Source organism: Carlito syrichta, unplaced genomic scaffold (genome assembly GCF_000164805.1).
Source record: "Carlito syrichta isolate Samal-C Ts95f unplaced genomic scaffold, Tarsius_syrichta-2.0.1 Scaffold303749, whole genome shotgun sequence".
NCBI classification, from domain to species: Eukaryota; Metazoa; Chordata; class Mammalia; order Primates; family Tarsiidae; genus Carlito; species Carlito syrichta.
In genome coordinates, this window is record NW_007247845.1 from 958,052 (window position 1) to 977,570 (window position 19,519).

At 36.5% G+C, this 19,519-nt stretch overlaps 1 protein-coding gene across 1 annotated transcript in view; it reads left to right on the forward strand.

Annotated features, from left to right (window-relative positions):
- The window catches only part of HECTD2 (HECT domain E3 ubiquitin protein ligase 2), a 71,938-nt gene extending 57,044 nt beyond the window's left edge, over positions 1–14,894 (forward strand). Inside the window, exons 13-20 of the mRNA XM_008059176.2 lie at positions 819–907; positions 4,510–4,668; positions 6,357–6,431; positions 7,447–7,534; positions 7,619–7,725; positions 9,356–9,471; positions 10,130–10,273; positions 12,394–14,894. Of these exons, the coding sequence (XP_008057367.1) occupies positions 819–907; positions 4,510–4,668; positions 6,357–6,431; positions 7,447–7,534; positions 7,619–7,725; positions 9,356–9,471; positions 10,130–10,273; positions 12,394–12,514 (899 nt within the window). The 3' untranslated portion in view covers positions 12,515–14,894. The remainder of the gene's footprint in view (positions 1–818; positions 908–4,509; positions 4,669–6,356; positions 6,432–7,446; positions 7,535–7,618; positions 7,726–9,355; positions 9,472–10,129; positions 10,274–12,393) is intronic.
- The last annotated feature ends 4,625 nt before the right edge of the window (positions 14,895–19,519 follow it).

A 19,519-nucleotide genomic window follows, 5' to 3' on the forward strand; every position in this document is an offset into this window, starting at 1 on the left:
AGGAGAGTTTTTAGTTTTTCTTATTCTTTGGTTTATTTTATATATGTGTGTGTTTATGTATATGTATGTGTACATTTTGGTAATGGGAAATAAGGATGACGTGAATAAATTTAAGTCTCCAGATAATCCTCAAAATTAATTTTGATCATAGTTTATAATCTATAAAATGATAGTTTTTGTAAAGTCATCTGATTAGTTTCTTTTTACCCCATTTCTACCCTTGGTTCAGGATTCCAGTGAAAAATAGTGTTCTCTCCGTGTGTGTGTGTGTGTGTCTGTTTCCTTCTTTTTTTTTTTTTTTTTTTTAATTTGGGGTCTTACTCTGTCACCCAGGCTAGAATACAGTGACCCAATCACATTTCATCGTAGCCTTGACCTCCTGGGCAAGGTCCTTCTGCCTCAGTCTCCCTAGTAGCTGGGACTACAGGTGTACGCCACCACAGCCAGATTATTTACTTATTTATTTTTTGTACAGAGGAGGTCTTGCTATGTTGCTGGGGCTGGTCTCGAACTCGGGGGCTCAAGCAATCCTCCCACTTCAACCTGCTGGGATTATAAGTGTGAGCTACTGCATCCAGCTGATATTTTATATACATATTTGTATTTACTGAGATTTGCAAATATATAGTTCCTTAAATAAAGAATCTGTGAAATTTTTAACATGAAAGGTAGTTTGTAACAGAATTATTGCCGAAATGGTTTTCTTCTCATAGATGAGATGTGGAGATATCATGTACATTTTTACCTCTTTGATTTTTAAAAATCAGTCATGCTAATAATACAATTATGTGTTTGTTTGTTTTCTGTTTGTTTTCCAGGCATGTTTACATATCACAAAGATTCACACTGCCATTGGTTTAGCAGCTTTAAATGTGATAACTATTCTGAATTCCGATTGGTTGGAATTGTATCCTTTAAACTTTCCACTAGGAGGTGCTCATAGACTAGAGATTTTTTAAAGACTTTATCTTTATTTTAGAAAACTGTTCTCTAACCATTTTATCTAAATTAAACATTCTTGTCAAATGTACTATAGATTTTCAGGAATTTTTATTATGTGTAATATCACAGCTGTAAAATTCGGGAATAACAGTTTTTTTCTAAAAAACTTTATCTCAAAATAAAAATGGTTATTTTCTATTTCATATACAATTAAAATTATCACGAACATAAGCCTTTTTTAAAATCAGAGTATTCTCTATTTATAATGAATTATTTATCTGTTTTTTTCACTTTGTGCTTATTTCACTGTTTACTAAGCTGAAATTAAGAGAATTAATTCTAGCTCTTTAATAAGTCTCCCAAAGGAAGAGTCCATAAAATTGAAAATTGAATGGAATGGGACTTTTAAAGCATGTAGCATTATTGTATAGTGTTTTTAAATTTTACAAGTCTATCTGCCATCCTCTGATCCCTATCAGATGTGGTATAGAGGGCATTCCTGCATTGGGTGGGAGATTGGACAAGATGCCTTCTCTATTATTAGCTTTTTAAATTCTAAGAAACATAATTGTCTATGCAAGAAAGGAGGGAAGAGTAAATGAATGAGCAAGCACCGGAGACAAGTAGTTTAAGAGAGGGGGAAATTCCACATTTAAGAGACTTGCCATCTATACAGACGGAAGACCACCAGGGCGGAATAGTTAGTTCTCAGAGTCAAATGACCATATGGCACTAACTGTTAAGGAGTTCTTAGAAGGCGAAGATGTGATGTATTTCTCCCAGAGAAGGTAGAGATTTAAAAATGGAACGATTCCATATGCTAACACAAGACTGGAGAGAGTGGGACAGTATAGGCTGAGGGAATGGCCAGGAAAAAAAGTCTGAATTGTAGTGAACTTGTAACAAAGCAGCGAGCACACTAAGAATTGTGGGAAATACCACCAGGAAAAAGAAGAGCCATCTTGTGGAGGGCTTTGAATGTCTGTCTTTGCTGCATCCGTTGGAATAAATCCTGAGGAATGGATATGGAAATTGAGAGACCAGATGAAAGAAAGGGAGTAAGGGGGAAGAAAAGGCACATTGATAGAGTAAACGTAATTTGAAATTGTGCATATATTGCCATGTCTAGAGGCCCAAAGTGCTCAATTCCACAGTATAGGAGGACACTTAACAATTGTTAGACTCCTGTTTTTATTCTGTTATCTGCGATAATCATTTGTTGAATGTTTCACTTCCTTGAGGGCCCTGGCCATTGATGCTTCTGACTATATTATGGCCTATTTAAATTTCCTGATATGTATGTTTGCCATGCTTTACATTCATGTATCACAAGTTAGACCTGGGTGATATTTGGGCTTTCTAATATTTGTTATAATGTATTATATCTTACTTAGTTGTCATATTTTTAAAGTGGTACTATACATAAAATCATGAATTTGCTAATTGTTTTCTTACTTCATAGACTTTAGTTTTTATTCAGTCATTACCCAAAGGAGACTATTAATCATGTGCATATGTTACATATTTCAAGTTAAACAATTAAATCTAAAAATTCTAACTACTACTATCTCATTAGTATATGTATTTATCACACACACACACACACACACACACACACAGAAAACCTATAGAAAGCAACCTTGATGCCCTAAAATGTATGATACTATATAGGAAAAATATAAGATGATAGTGGATTATGGTCATGTAAGGGGTTGGGAACAGGAAATTGATAAGTAACAGGCATGCTCATTGAGAAAATACAGTTGGTTCAGTATATATCTTCAGTTTCTAAATTTCAGGACCAAAGATATGTTGTTCTAGTCATTTTGACAGTACCGTGTTTCTAATACAATTATTTTTTAAGTATGGTAAGACCTTGGAGCTTACAAGAAATGTTATAATAAAACCTACAATAACAACTGCAAAGTGTTTTGAAGATCACATGAAGAGCCATAGTGTAACAATGTTTTAAACACAGAATTATCCATATCAAAAGGGGCATTGGAACTAAGAGTAGGGCCAACATAGTAGAGTGCAGGATGTTCACATTCTGCTCTATCTGCACCACATGACACTTCAGTGGCTCCAGCAGAATTCTGCCACCCCCATCCCTGCTTCAACCAGAGCAGGTTGATTCAGGGTAAAATGAAACATTATGCCTCTGCACGTGAGTGTGCCCTACAGGAAATCCTGAACCTACTTCCTCATCCCTGAAAAACCTGCCTTCAGGATTTAATATTTAAACATTTTCTAACATTTCAGTCAAAAATGTTGAAAATTTGTCACCATAGTAGATGATTATAAATGGTAATTGCAGTGGTATTGTGGTTATCATTGCTACATATTAGAACATATTTTAAATATCTGTCCCTTTGAGCGCTGTTCAGTCTCTGCTTATATGGTTACTTATAAAATGGCTTCTTTCTTTCTTTTTCTTTTTTTTTGAGTCGGAGTCTCACTCTGTCGCCCAGACTGGAGTGCAGTGGTCGCTCCCGGCCACTGCAGCCTCAACCTGCTGGGCTCCGGCGATCCTTCCGCCTCAGCCTTCCGCGTAGCCGGAATTACAGGCACGCGCTACCACGCCCAGCTGATTTTTTTATTTATTGTAGAGATGAGGTTTTGCCAAGTTGGCCAGGTGGGTCTTGAACCCGCAGGCTCAGGCAATTCACTCACCTTGGCCTCCCAAAGTGCAGGATTACAGGCTGAGCCATCCAGCCCGGCCTGCTTATCTATTTTTTAAGTTACTAATCATTCTTATTCCATCTTAGCAAATTGAAATATTGAAGGTCTTCCCATTTTTAAAAATTTGTTTTCAGAAACTTATCCAGCCCATTTGTTTAGATTTCTTTTTAAGCTTATAAAATAACTTTATATAATAATTGACTTTAAATATTAAATGTGATCTAAGACTTCTCTTTCAGTACATGGATAAGTTACATTTTGCCACATAGAAGTAGGCAAAGTGTATAAATACAGCATCTGTAACTTTTTAACTTCAGCACCTTGAAAAACTCCAAGTAACAAAAGCCTTTCAAATTTTACTGTAGGAAATTACCTATCCTATTAGCTTATCAATAATAGCAGGTGTATATCCATATGTTTATTCAATTTAGTCCTTTTCATAGTCTGTATTTAATTTTAAAATAACCAAAATGTCTATCTCCAAAATCAGTAATATATTCTGCATAAATGTATTCTGAATACACTGTTGCTGCTGCTTATAAAATTGCCAACATCTATGCTTAAATTTAGAAAATTTTTTAATATGCTAATTTACAGGCATATCTTAAGTTGCTGTCTGTTGTAAACTTAGATAAACTTTTCTAGAGAAATCATTAAATACAATCAGCTGAACCACTCCTTTTTACATCACTTTTGGTAATCAAGGAATTATATTATGTAAAATAAAGGGGAAATAAATGAAAGAGAGGAAAGGAAGCATGTGGGACTAATTAGAAAGTCCGTGTTAAATCTGAAAGAAGTATGCAAGAAATAGACTGATGCATAATTCAAAACGCATTTGTTGTCATGGATTTGATGTTAATGCTTAACATTTAGTATGCATAGCTTATGGGACTAGCTGTTTATAACAGCATCACCTTGGATATTCGTTTCCCTCCCTGCTGTTACAAGAAATTATTGAGCCCTCCCGTTGTTCCTAGTGATCAAAATATACCGGTAGGCATCTGCAGTGTTACCATTGACGACTTATGTCAAATTATGCCTGTAAGTATAAAGTTATTCATATCTTGTCCCTTAATGCTGAATCATCTTTCTTCTAACTTGCAGTCTTCTGTCTCCCTCCTACACATGCTTTTTTTTTCCTTTTCCTTTTTTTTTGGTCAGGGTCTCACTCTGTCACCCAGGCTAGAATGCACAGTCATGGTTTACCACAGCCTAACCCTCCTGGGCTCAGGTGATCCTTCTGCCCAGCCTCCCAAGTAGCTGGGATTATAGACATGCACCACCACACTCAGCTAAGTTTTTTGTAGAAAGGAGGTCTCCCTATGCAGCTCAGGCTGGTCTCTACTTCCTGGGCTCAAGCAATCTTCCTGCCTGGGACTCTCAGAGTGCTGGGATTATAGGTCTGAGCCACCACGCCCAGCCTCCTCTTCTTTTAAGTATGGTTTATCTCTGCCTTTGTAACTCATCTCTTTTTTTCTTTGAGTTGGAGTCTCACTCCGTTGCCCAGGCTGGAGTGCAGTGGCATGTTTACGGCCAACTCAGGGTAGACCTGCTGGACTCTGGCGGTTCTTCTGCCTCAGGCTTCCAAGTAGCCGGAACTACAGGCGCACACTACCATGCCTGGCTAAATTTTGATTTATTGTAGAGATGAGGTCTCCCCAAGTTGCCCCGGCTAGTCTCAAACCTACGGGCTCAGGCAATCCACTCGCCTCAGCCTCCCAAAGTGCTGGGCCACCGAGCCTAGCCATCTCCATTTTCATCTAGCTGTCTTTTTCCTTAGAGACATGTAACCCACTCTGCCACACTCCTAAACTCTTACAGCACAGTAATAGACTTTGACATCAGAGATTTTAGTATGGGCTCGGCCAGATATTAACTCTGTGAACTTAGAGAAGTTATTTAACCTTTCCGTTCTCTAGTTTCTTTATGTGAACAGTGAAATAGTTCTTATTAATGATTCAAACAAATGATGACAATTATATCAAATGTATGCCAGCCTAAATTTGTCTGAAAATTTCTGGTTTTAACAGAATAGGAAATTTATTATGTAAAGTATATAACGTTATTCAAACCATGCTCTTATTGATCCTTCTAATCATTTAAAATAAAACCTTAACTTTTTTGTAACAATTTTTTAAAATATTGTTTTTTCTATTTTAAAATCTTTATTCGTGGCTAACTTGAGTTATACTGTGAGAAAATGTTTCTCCTAGTGTTCTGAACCTTTTCTTGAAAGAAGAGGGCACTGTAACTGATGTCTAGAAACTACTTAGCATGTATGAACTATATGTTTATGTTCAAAGTAGGAACCCTAAAACATTAGCAGATTTGTATAAGAATAAAAATTTAAAGGGAGAAATACTGCAGATTCATACACAATGTGGCAGGTAGCAGCAAACTGTGATGGAAACATTAGAGACGTGCTTAGCTTGCTGCTTAAGAACAGACCCCAGAGTTATGCCACTGTGGTTTGATTGAACTGGACAGTTTCCTCTTCTATGACCTATAATGAATTTTTCCAAGCCTCTAGATGGGAGAAATTATTAAGCATTTTGTATACTGGAAAATACATCTCCAATGTAATCTTTATTTCACAATTTGAAAGTGTATCTAGTTTTACATATAAAGTGTATCTAGTCTTTATTTTACATATAAGTGGACTATAGCAGGTCTACTTCATTATAACACTATTTAATTGTAAAAGACAGATAACAGATTTCTTTCTATAGGAGCTGGCCCATGGATTGAGTGAACTTATATCATATGAAGGCAATGTTGAAGAAGATTTCTATTCAACATTCCAGGTACTATTCAGGCCAAAGGGCTGTCTATTAATCATTTATTTCACATATGAAAAAATGCCATTTGTTTTTAAACACCGATTGTAAGAAAAGATGAACAAGGATCAAGCAACACATATAGTCCTCTACCTTAAAGGATGGTGACCTAATGCAGTAGAGACAGTGAAGCAGACACTTTGAGATGAGCAGTCAGTGAAAGGGCTTAAAGAAATTCATAGGTGGAAAGGGACTCTTCAGGCAATTATATTCCCTTGACTCGGTTGCCTTCTCAGAACTTTCCAGTTTCTGAAGACAAGCCTCTTCTGTAGCTTCAACAATAGAAGTTATGAGTAGAAGCCAATGGGTCAGACGCAAAATCTCTCATTTCCACTCCCTTCACGCTAGTTGGGTGGAGGTAGAAATTATCATGATCCACATAGCTCTGAAGACCTGAGTGTCATCTAGATGACTGCACAAATGTTGTGGATGTCATAATAGCATTCAACTATATTCAACAGACACAGTTTAGGCACTACTTTTTTTTAACCCATAATGCTTTTATGACACTTCATTCTTTTTTTTTTTTTTTTTTTAAGTTGGAGTCTCACTCTGTCGCCCAGACTGGAGTGCAGTGGCCACTCCCGGCTACTGTAGCCTTGACCTGCTGGGCTCGGGCGATCCTTCCGCTTCAGCCTTCCAAGTAGCTGGAACTACAGGCATGCGCTACCACGCCCGGTTAATTTTTTGAATTATTGTAGAGATGATGTCTCACCAAGTTGCCCAGGCAGGTCTCGAACCTGTGGGCTCAGGCAATCCACTCACCTCAGCCTCCCAAGGCGCAGGATTACAGGCTGAGCCACTGAGCCCGGCTGACTCCTCATCTGTTGTACAGAAATCACAAGAGCTTAGCCTTTCTGTAGTTTGTGTGTTTGGAAGGGAGGGGTAAGCCTGTTCTTTTAAAATGTTACAAACCTATTCATTGAAGTCTGTTATTATATCAGGCATATTAATAAATATGCATGTTGGCATCTCCCATCAGGTTTTTCAAGAAGAATTTGGAATAATTAAGTCCTATAATTTAAAGCCAGGTGGTGATAAAATTCCAGTTACCAATCAAAATAGGAAAGGTAAGTTAGTGCCATTTTTCATTAAGATGAATTCATATTTCCCATTTACTTTTACTATTTAACAGATGTAAAATTGATTTTCAGAATATGTACAGCTTTATACTGACTTCCTTCTCAACAAATCCATCTACAAGCAATTCGCTGCATTTTATTATGGATTTCATAGTGTGTGTGCTTCAAATGCCCTAATGGTGAGTTTAAAACCTTTAACTTTCAGTTAGGATTTGTAATACTATAATATTGACAAATAATTCTTAAATATTTTAGTAGATATTCTTTAAAATAGAAAGTGTTTTTCATTTTTAAAAATACACCTGGAAATAAAAATATTTCTCTCATTTCAGCCTTAATTTTCAAAAGGGGGGGGACCCCAGTCAGTTTATTTTTTTCTCCCCTTCTACTATGTCTTTTAGAGTTTTCAAAACTTTCTCTCAGTAGAGCGGATAAAGAGATCCATGGACTCAGGTTCTTAATACTGAGGGACAAGGCACAAAACACAGAGTTAACACATAGCTCCAGGGCAAAAACAACAACTTTTTAATGATTAAGGAACATATGTGTAACTACTTCCTGTTATTTCAAGGGTCCCTCCACAACTCATAGGAAGTATTTTATCTCCAGAGTCGTGGTGGACTCGGGTTGGTTTGACTCTTCTTAGTCATGGGTCAGCTGCTATTTAGAATACGTGATTGAAATGTTCTATGGTACCCTTCATTATCTCAGCTACCCAGAAGCACAGTTCGTCAGGTACCTTCAGTCTCACCTCAGTTTTATTATGAAGGATTGCAGTAAGGTCCTTCATTTGAATTATTTTTCTTTTTCTTTTCCTTTTTCTTTTGAGTTGGAGTCTCATTCTGTTGCCCAGGCTCTTGTGCGGTGGTACGCTTACAGCCACTGCAGCCTTGACCTGCTGGGCTCAGGTGATCCTTCCACCTCAGCCTTCCAAGTAGCTGGAACTACAGGCATGCACCACCATGCCTGGCTAATTTTTTTTTTCTTTGTTGTAGAGATGAGGTCTCACCAAGTTGCCCAGGCTGGTTTCGAACCTGTTAACTCAGGCAGTCCTCTCACCTCAACTTCCCAAAGTGCTGGAATTATAGGCATGAGCCACCACGCCCAGCCTGAATTATTTTTCATAGGAGAGAAAAATAGACTGTAGAGGTTATTCTGGGGCAAAAACAGGTAGCTCATTCTTTCCAGCTTGTTTTAGACAAACTTTTGTAATATGTGGGTTGTTGAAAATGCCTTTGGAAATGAAGCACTTTGTTGAACTCTAAGTTTTGTCTGTGAGCCACTCACTGATAGTTGTAGGGGTGGACAGAAAGAAAAGAAGGATTAAATGGCATAGCATGGTCTCTGTTTTTAAGAGCTTTAATCTCTGGCTGAGATACTAACCCACCCACAAGGTAAAAATAATAATAATAAGTGAGAGAGACAAGACAGACTGTAACCAAGTACCCAGACTCGCCAGTGCACGCAGTGGGTGTTGTAAGATGTCGGAAGGAAGCAAGCATATCAGTAGATGTGGGAGCTTCATGCTGGGTTTTGGAGGAGAAGAGTAATTTGGATTTGTGCTAAGTCATTTGCTTGTTTTTCTGGCAAACTGCTAATTACTATTTTACAAAATTTGTAAACTTTCAGAAGCAAAAATATCTTGCCTCAGTAGGAAAAATATAAACGGAGAAGATTTTTTTCTTCAAAATGGTTTGATCTACTGTAGGAAAAGTCATGATTTTTGTGGTTTGAGTCAATAAAAATAGTTCCAATTTCATTTAAAACCATCATTTCTTTAAATTACTTTCGATAAATAACTATTGGCAGCTGCTTCGTCCAGAAGAGGTTGAAATTTTGGTCTGTGGAAGTCCTGAACTGGATATGTATGCTCTGCAGAGAAGTACTCAGTATGATGGCTACGCGAAAACGGACTTAACTATAAGGTGAGCTCTTCACACTGGTATGGGATTGTGAAAGAGGGAGCAAAAGAGAATACAGCTCATTTATTTGTAAAACTTACAATCTTTGAATCAATGAAGTTAGCCAAAATACTGGAGCGTCCACGCTGTCTTATTTTATCTCTAGAAAGTATATGAGAATTTAAATATGAAATCACTTAGCAATCCCATTGGGAAAACAGTCTATGAATAAGTTCTACAAAAGTGTTAAGATTTTACCTTTTTAAAAAAATGACTTTGGTCCCAGAATTTCAAAAGTCTTTAAAATAATCATGGCCTTGAAATGGAAGAGATTCTGCCTGAAAGTGCTTTATTACTAGTTTCTGAGATATACTAATACCAATTAAGTTAACATTGTATTATAATAGCACTATGTTGAAAAATAAGACTTGCACATTATATAGAGAAAAATGGCTTCTGTACTATCCACTATTGGACTACTTATATAGTTTTATAAAAATGTTATCTTAAACAACGTTAGTCAAAAGTCTAATTAATATATAGAAGTTCATCATCCTGTAATTTTATATTAAGGATGTATGTTTAAGGAAAGTTTTTTCCTTAAAGCTTTTATAATACTTTGTTATGACCTATAGGATTTTGATAAAGACATTTTATGTACATTTCCTTTGGCTTTCTCTAGATACTTCTGGGATGTTGTGCTTGGGTTTCCTCTTGATCTTCAAAAGAAGTTGCTACATTTTACTACAGGAAGTGACAGAGTACCTGTAGGAGGGATGGCTGATTTGAACTTTAAAATCTCAAAGAATGAAACTTCTACAAACTGGTAAATGTTGGGATTGGAATTTTATTTTTGCTCTGTAGGTTATTGCTAATATTAGCCTAATAGAAAAAAAATCTTTAAAATAAACACAGCCCTGAAATGGAAGAGATTCTGCCTGAAAGTGCTGCTTTATTACTAGTTTTTGAGATATACTAATACTAATTAATAATTTGCTTCCATTAACTTTTTACTTTGCTAGGTCAAATAAGTGCTCTGTAGACTTTTTTAGAACCTTGCTACTTTGTAGTAGCATGTTGTCTAACCTTTGATTTTATTTAAGTATGAAATGCAGGGTTTTTTTTATTTTTAGGAAAAATATTACGTTGAAGTTCATGGTTTGTTTATGGGGGTTTTTTTGTTTTGTTTTGTTTTGTTTTGGATTAAATTTTGTTTGTTATAATTAGTACCAGAAGTAGCTCTCATACTATCCTCTCTTATTTTCCAATCTCATGCTCTTTACATATGAAGTGATGGTGATGACAACAGATTTAAGTTATTTTCTAGTAGTGTTAATGAGTTAATGCTGATCAATTTACTCCCTTTCACAAATACCTTGTAATTTCTAAAGCTAATTAGAGTAGACACAACTTTGATCAGAATCATTTTTTTTCTCCCGTCCATGTTTTAAACATTCCTTGTGTCCTGTCAGTTTATTCTTTCATTTTAGAGCTGGAATCTGTCCTTTGCTTTCCCACTGCCACCACCCTGGTAAAGCTTTTTACCTCATTTCTAGCTATTTAAACAGGCCCGTTCCTGGTCGACCTGCTCATGTTCTTCTCTTTCTAATTATTTTGTTCCATTTAATTCATTTTCTTTAACACTGCTTTGATCATGCTGTTTCCCTGGGCAATAACAACTTTATTGCTCTCTACCAGTATAAGTTCTAGACTCTACAGAGTCCCCAAAATACTCTTTTTATTACTTTTTGACGTTCAAGACTGGAGTATAGTGATGCTACATTTTCTACTACTCTGCTAGGTGTTTTACATAGATAGGTCTTCTAATGTAAGTGGATGGTATACCCTATCATGTTGATGGAGAAAATGAGATACAGCGATATTAAGCAACTTGAACAAGGTCCCACAGTCAGTAAATTAACATCTAATAAATGAAAGCAGTATTCAAATTCAGGTCTAACTCCAGAAGAATGCTTCTCGAATGAAAGTTTCATGAAAGCAGGGACAATGCTTGTCTTCTCTGTAAACACGGCCGTAGTATCTAGAATGGTGCCTGATATACAGTTAGGCACACAGTAAATATTTGTTAGTGGAGTAGATGAATCAACTCCCAGCAGAGTAAAATGGGTCTGAATGTGTGTGACCCGGTGTTTTTAAAAGTTGCTTAACACCCATTGTGTGTGTGTGTCTGTGTGTGTGTTTTCTGTTTTGCTATCAGTGCTTTATTGAGGTATTCATTTACTTATTTTTAAAAATTTATTTTAAAGATGTACAGTTCAGGATTAGGTATACAAACGGGCATTGTGCGGGTAAAATTTGGGCCTCACTTTGGTCCCCACTTCACCTGGTTTGAGATCAGGTACTCTTATTGATGAAGTGTGTCCTTTCCCTTGCCTCCCCCACCCCCCACTACTGCTGATCCCTTTCTTTTTTATTTTTATTTTTTGAGTTGGAGTCTCACTCTGTCACCCAGACTGGAGTGCAGTGGCCGCTCCCGGCCACCGCAGCCTCGACCTGCTGGGCTCTGGCGATCCTTCCGCCTCAGCCTTCCAAGTAGCCGGAATTACAGGCACGCGCTACCACGCCTGGCTGATTTTTTTTTTTTTTTTTTTTTTTTTTTGTTGTAGAGATGAGGTCTCGCTGCCCAGGCGGGTCTCGAACCCGCGGGCTCAGGCAATCCACTCACCTCAGCCTCCCAAAGGCGCAGGATTACAGGCTGAGCCACCGAGCCCGGCTGATCCCTTTCTTATAGTATTATGGTAATTGTTCAGGGTCCGCTTATGAGTGTAAACATGTGGTACTCAGTTCTTTGTTTCTGTGATAGATCACTGAGTATGATAGACTCTAAATCCATCCAAATTGCCGCAAAGTTCATAATTTTGTCTTTCTGAATGCAGCCATTTTGTGTGTTAAGACTCAGTATTTTATTTTTACTTTTTTCCCTAGGTTACCTGTGGCCCATACTTGCTTCAATCAACTCTGCCTTCCCCCCTACAAAAGCAAAAAAGACCTGAAACAGAAATTGATCATTGGAATTTCAAATTCAGAAGGTTTTGGACTCGAGTAACCTAGAAGACTTGAAATATAATATTTTATATGTAGCATTCACTTCCCTCTTATTGTGCCTTTAACCTTTTCATGTTTCTGTCTCAAAACACTTTCACAAAGCTCACCAACTTTAAAATACTGAGTTTTTTTTTAAAAATCAAATACAAAGTATGTTCAGCAAAGGCATCATTTTCTAAAAACACAGAAGTTGCTTGAGTGAGGAGAAGGGCCACATGGCAGAGACAGTATGGGTCCAGATATGGATCCAGTCCCTCTCTTTTATAGCACTTTATCATTCTCCATAAGTAGTTTGTCACAGGTATTCCACTGGGAAAACAAAATGCCATGCAGAATGCGTTTATGATATAGTTGAACCCAGTGGCGGATTGTACATTGCTAACACATAGTAGCAAAGCAAATAGCTACATTATCTTTAGCGTAAGGCATGTAGCCATATTTTCATATAGAGGCAAACAACAGTATCATTGCAAATGCAGTTTACAGGGTTTTTGATATACTGGCTTTGGTCTTATAAGATTCTTTTCAACTGTTGCTGAAAAGCATGTAAATAACTACATAATAGCCTGAGAATAATGGGATTTTGATAGTGCCATTTATTGCTAAAGATTTATTTTTACAAAGTAAATTCAGGGTTTTAGATGTGTACACAGCTTTTACAAATCAATAAAGATGATTGTACAAGAGTATTTTCAGATTCATTGGGTTCAAGGTTATATTCTTTTAAGTATTGTTAGTCTGCATGCAGTAAACTAGTTACTTGCGTACTCTGTAATATTTGTATGATCATTTCTTCTTAAGGATCAAGATATTAGAGAATAAATCAAATCTAAATAATCATTGATGAATATGTCAATTACAAGCACAACAGAAAATAACTGCTTTTCTATATATTTTGATTGATGTACAAGACTTATATCTACATTTTTTGATCACCAGTTATACTGAAACATTAATTTTTGAAAAAAGTAGAATAAAGTATTTGACAAAGGTGAATACTACAATAACATTTGTGTCAAAATGATATAGCTTGTTGTAAAAATACAATTCAACATTTTGGCCAAATTGTTTTGTTTTTCACTGGATTCTGAATATAGTAAATTCAAAGTACCCCTTTTTTTGGCGTTTCTAATAAAGTAGTATGTAAAAAGAAACTGCATTTGAGTCAGACAGTAAATGGTTATTGTTGTTTTTTTAAAACTTACAGCGAATGAAGCAGTTTTATTAGCATGTCACAAATCTTGCCAAATCACGACTTCTCTGCTATACTTTGACAGCTTTCCTTCAGAAAACTCTGAAGTTATATTTGCAATAATAATGAAACCAGCATTTAGTACCAGCATATGGTTCATATGCAAATAATACTTTCCCCCCGGTGTTTTTTTTTTTTTTTTTTTTTTTGGGCAAGGCTATTTTCTTGTTGCTATGCTTCCTGCACCCAACCAGCAGAATTCTACCCGGGTGGAGGGACTCATCAGCTTGCTCCACAGGTCTGAAGCCAACCCACGAATCTTTGAGGAAAAGGAGTTACTTTGTTTACTATTCTCTCTGAGATGGAAGGGACTCTGCTTTTCCACTTGGGTTTATTATTTCAAGGGTATTTCTTTTTTAAAATCCTGGAAACCTAAGAGAGTTAAATGCATACTGGCTTGGTTTTGTTCTGCTCTGTTTTTAGTCCATATGCAAATAAAACTGCTTCTCTCTTACACTGCTTGAACTAGAAAGTAAGCTATTTAATGTAGGTTACCACTAATAAGCACAAAAGAATCATGTATAAGAAACCAGATATAAGTGTTTTAAGTAAAATGTAAACAGTTTTTATTTGGTAGAGATGACTCATGGAAAATTGTGTTGGCTTGGTCTGCATGTTTAATGATGTGCTTGTATATTGGTAGCTATGTCACTTTTAAATAAGTACACAAACAAGCCAAATTTTTAAATGACAAAGTCATAAGTAAATGAAGAATTTCTGTTGTCTGTTGTTAAGTTGAAATGTATAACCATTTATCACTAAATTGCACATTGCCTTTATTTATTGTTTTTAGTTTACAGTGTAATAATACCTCATTTAAAAAATAAAAACCACTACTGTTACATTTTGTTAATTTAAAAACAGTTAGAAAATTCATGTAGTTACTTTTTTATATACATAATCTGTTAATGAATTCCTGATTTTTGTATCTGCCACAGTAAATTAAAGCATTGCACAGTATTTATCAGTATTTTTTAAATGTCCTGTCCTTTTTAAATCTTGGCTTAATCATATTTTTGTCTGTTTGATCAGAAGTTTTTATGTCTCTTTTTTGTACAAATCTGTATTGTATTAATAAGTTAATTTCTGGATGAAATTTTTCAAATATTAAAATTATACAGTCAGTCAGGCTTGTTTATTTTTTGAACTCCAGGCAATTCATTAAAACCATGTGTTTAAAATATCTTATAAATGAAAACTCTTCTTTGCATATACTGTCTCAAACTAGTGCTTAGGAGAATTGCTAACACATAGCTTCCAAAGATATGTGTTGCTGTAAAGCCTACTTCTTTAGTCTATTTCCAACACGAAATAATGTATATCCAATATTTGAATGTTCATACAGATAGTCCATCAAATGAATGTGTAATGCCAATGGAGTACACCCACAAGTGAGCTAACATTCACTGGCTGTCAACAGACACCTTCAGCCCTTAAGTGTTCCTCCCCAAAACCTTTGGCCTTTTTTTAAATCCCCTTTTTTCCATTGTCCACATTGCCTATGCTTAAGGAAGAGAGAGAGGAGATTATGAGAATGTAGGAGGGAATGTGACAATTGATGAGTGAAAGAAGTAGCTGGCTAAAAAAAAAGATCAGGGTGGGTTTTCTCAGGAGAGGACTCAGATCACTTCACCCAGCTGACCACACACACATCCTTTAGCCCAAGGCCTGGGTTTTGGAGCCAGACTGCCAGGCTTTAACATTTACTAGCTATGTGTCCTTGGGTATGTTAGCTTCCCTGTGCCTCGGGATGGAAAATGGAAATAATGTGTAAAATGGAAACAATGAACCCACCGACCTCATAGAGTTGTAGGGAAGATTAAATCAATTGACATTAAAACACTTGCGTGATGCCTGCCACGCAACAAGCAATACAGAGTGATACAGGACAAATCGTGGTACTAATGGGGTAACATCTTACAACCACTGCTTCTGAAGCCTGCTGGGCTTCACGGTGACTTTCAGACACTGGGTTCAACCACAGATTAAAGAACACAAAATGCTTTTTAGGCATTAAGAGCATGTTAGGAGAATATCTTATTCTAGAGACAGTACTTTAGAATTTATCCTTTTAGATGTCTCACTAGGCCAGGGTTTTAAATACAATTTTATAGATATGTAACAAGATATAATTTTAAAGTTTAAAAATAAATGCAGTTTATTTTTAAGAAATAAACTGAGAAAAATATCAGAGAAAAATTTCAGAGATTAGCATAATGAAACACCACCATGCTCCCATTCTCGGATCTAACAAAAGTTAATATTTTGCCAGTTTTTGAAAATTAAAAATTACAGGTGAAATTGAAGCTCCTTTGCATACCCTTCTTCAATCCCAATGTTTTCCCTGTTTCCCATTAACCTATAGTTTGTATGAACCCTTCCCATGCTGTCTCAACATTTGTATGTGTACGTATACATAGTATTGTTGCAGTTGCATACATAATATACTATACATATCTTTCTACAACTTTTTTAGACTCAGTCATGTCTTTTATAGATTTATCACTAATAATACCTTTAGACATGATTCATTTTTTAACTGCAGAATAGAATCAGTAGATGAATGTTTCAGTGTGTTGGTCCATCTTCCTACATACTGACATTGGGGTGTTTTCCAGTGTGAAGGGTGTTTTCCAGTGTGAAGCAGGCTCTGAGGAGCCACGCATCTTGGAGTGTGCACACACAGGTCTCCTAGACGTGTGCCCAGGTACAGAATTGCCAAACCACGGGTGAGGTTTCGGCTTTACCAGATATTGGCCACTTGCTCTCCACAGTGGGGGCTTCAGCACTGATTTCCACCAGCAGTACAAAGAGTTATCATCCATCCACATTCTCCCCTAAAACTCGGTTTAAGCAGACCCTTCTTGGTTTATTTAACCAGTATGTTTTGTATTTCCATAATTGTTAATGACATTGAACAACTTTTTGGTTTACAGGCCTTTCTAATTTTTTCTTAGCCTCCTCCCCTCCCCCCCCCGTTGTTTTTTTTCTTTGTTCTGGATATTGATCCTTTGTTGAAACAGAAGCCATGTTGCTTCAGTTTGAATCCCAGATCTGCTAATAACTAAGTGACTTAGAACAAATGACTTAACATTTCTTTGTCTCAGTGTAACCACCTGTAAGATAAAATAATAATACTTAGCTCATAAGGTTGCTAATTATGTTTATATATAAGTATATAGAAATGTATGCATCTATGTGTATATATATGTACACATTTACATGTGTGTAGTATATAATATATATGTAATATAGAAGTTCATTACATTTACATATGTGTATCAGCTATAGACCTACATATACTTACACATAAATATATACTTAAACTTATTGAATGAGTGTGTATATAAATAAATATATATATATATATATATACATATATGTGGATATAGATGAAGGGCTAACACTTATGCCTGGCCCATAATAAGTGTTCCCTAAGTGTTTGATATTATTATTGTTTATGCATTACAAAACTCTTCTAGTATGTGGCCTGATTTTTTACTTCATTTACCTTATCTTTTATGATATAAATTTGTAATTTTCATGTAATCCAGAAAATAAAACATCATTATTTTACATACATGATGTTTAGATTGAACCACATATTAATAATGTCTTTGTATACTATTCCCTCTCTTGTGGTTCTTTACCTACCTCTGGGATCAATTTTCTTCCTCCTAAAGAACATCTACTAGAAGCTCTTTTCGTGATGGTTTGTTGTAGTAAATCCTTTTTTTATTTGAAAATGACTGTGTCACCTTATTTGTGAAAGAAACATTTATAGGTTAATGGTTACTTGCTCTTATCATTTTTAATAATCCATTTTCTTTGATTTTTATTGTTGACATGAAGTTAGCTATCAGCATAATTGTTATTCCTAGGTAGTCTCTGTTTTACCTCTGGTTACGTTTAACATACTTATTTTCTCAAAAAAATTGTACGAGGTGGACCATCAGAGACAGTGTGTGTATGTATTTTTAACTCACTTGGGATTCATTTTGGTTCTTGACTCTATGGATTTGTACTTTTCATCAACTCTGGAAAATTCTTCAGTCGTTTCCCTTTGACGACTACTTTTTCCTGCTCTTTTTAACTTTTCCTGTTGAATATATGGAGGCCATCTCTCTGTGCCTACTCTGCTATTTAACCCACTGAGTTTTTCATTTCAATGGCTGTGTTTTTTTATTTCTGAAAGCTCTATTTTGGTTTCTTTTCAAACCCACCTGCTCTTTATTCATACTATTCTTTCTTTTTTTTCCCCTTCCTTCCCTCCTTCCCTTCCTCCCTCCTGCCTCCAACGCCTCATACTATTCTTTCATATGGTTTTCTTGCTGTAATAATTTTTGGCATGCTAGTTCGTTGTTCTCTTTTCATTTGTTCTACTTGCTAGAGTTCTTGAGGTGCAAATTTCGCTGTTTGTTCATCCACCAGCTCTCTCACAGTGGTTTGTTTCTTTGTGCGATATGTAATTCGTAATTTTGCATTTTTTACAATTTAACTTTAGAGGGGATGGTCTTTTCCTGTGGGAATCCCATAAGTCCTGAATAGTGTAGGTGGCCTAGAAGAGTGTTTCCAGGTTGTTCTCAGCAAAGCACCTACGGGTTTCCCATTTCTAATTTTTTTTTCTTTTACTTTTTTTTTGGACAGCGTCTATGCTGTTGCCCAGGCTGGAGTGCAGTGGCACTGTAGCCTTGAACTCCTTGGGCTCAAGCAATTCTTCTGTCTCAGCTTCCCAAGTAGCTGGGAATACAGGCACACACCACCATGCCCAGCTCATTTTCATATTTTTTGTAGAGACGGAGTCTTTCTTTGTGGCCCAGGCTAGTCTCGCACTCCTGGGCTCAAGTGATCCACCCACCTCAGCCTCCCAAAGTGCTGGGATTACAGGCATGAGCCACCACACATGGCCCCACACTGATTTTTATGTTAACTTCTTCTATTAGGGTTCCTCTTCCATGTGTGTAAGCTGGGACACCACACTTAAAGGGGCAGAGGTTGGCATTTACGAGTAGAATACTTCTATCTCCTTTTCATAGAGCAACTCTCTTAAGGTCTAGGTTTCAACCAGCAGGACCAGTTTTGGCTCCTTCCTTAAAGAGGCCTAAGGTATGTCTGTTGACTCAGGTCAGCATAAAAACCCATTAGAGGGTTTGGTTCATTATCTTCGTGAATCACCCTAATAGCAGCTCCTGCTTCCGACTTCTGGCCTGCCATTTATTCCTTATTTCCTATATCTGGTTATTTCCTTTTCTTTCAAGCTTTGACATATATATATGTTGTCCTGAATTTATAAACATTTATCATAGTAGATGGCCTCTTCCATTTCAGCTTGGTCTACAGAAGCATGCCCATTGACTCTTTTACCCCATCAGCTGGACTTTACAAATATGTAAGATTTGTAAGATTATATTATTTACACCGATGTAAGATTTGTAAGATTATATTATTTACACCAATGTTTATTAATTTGTTAACTTCACACTTCCTTATGAGTGTCTATTATATTCCAGCTGGAGGCTGATCTTTAGCTCCTTACTTCACTTACTTATTCTTTTTTTTTTTTTTGAGTTGGAGTCTCACTCTGTCGCCCAGACTGGAGTGCAGTGGCCGCTCCCGGCCACTGCAGCCTCGGCGATCCTTCCGCCTCAGCCTTCCAAGTAGCTGGAACTACAGGCATGCGCTACCACACCCAGCTAAGTTTTTGATTTATTGTAGAGATGAGTCTCACCAAGTTGCCCAGGCGGGTCTCGAACC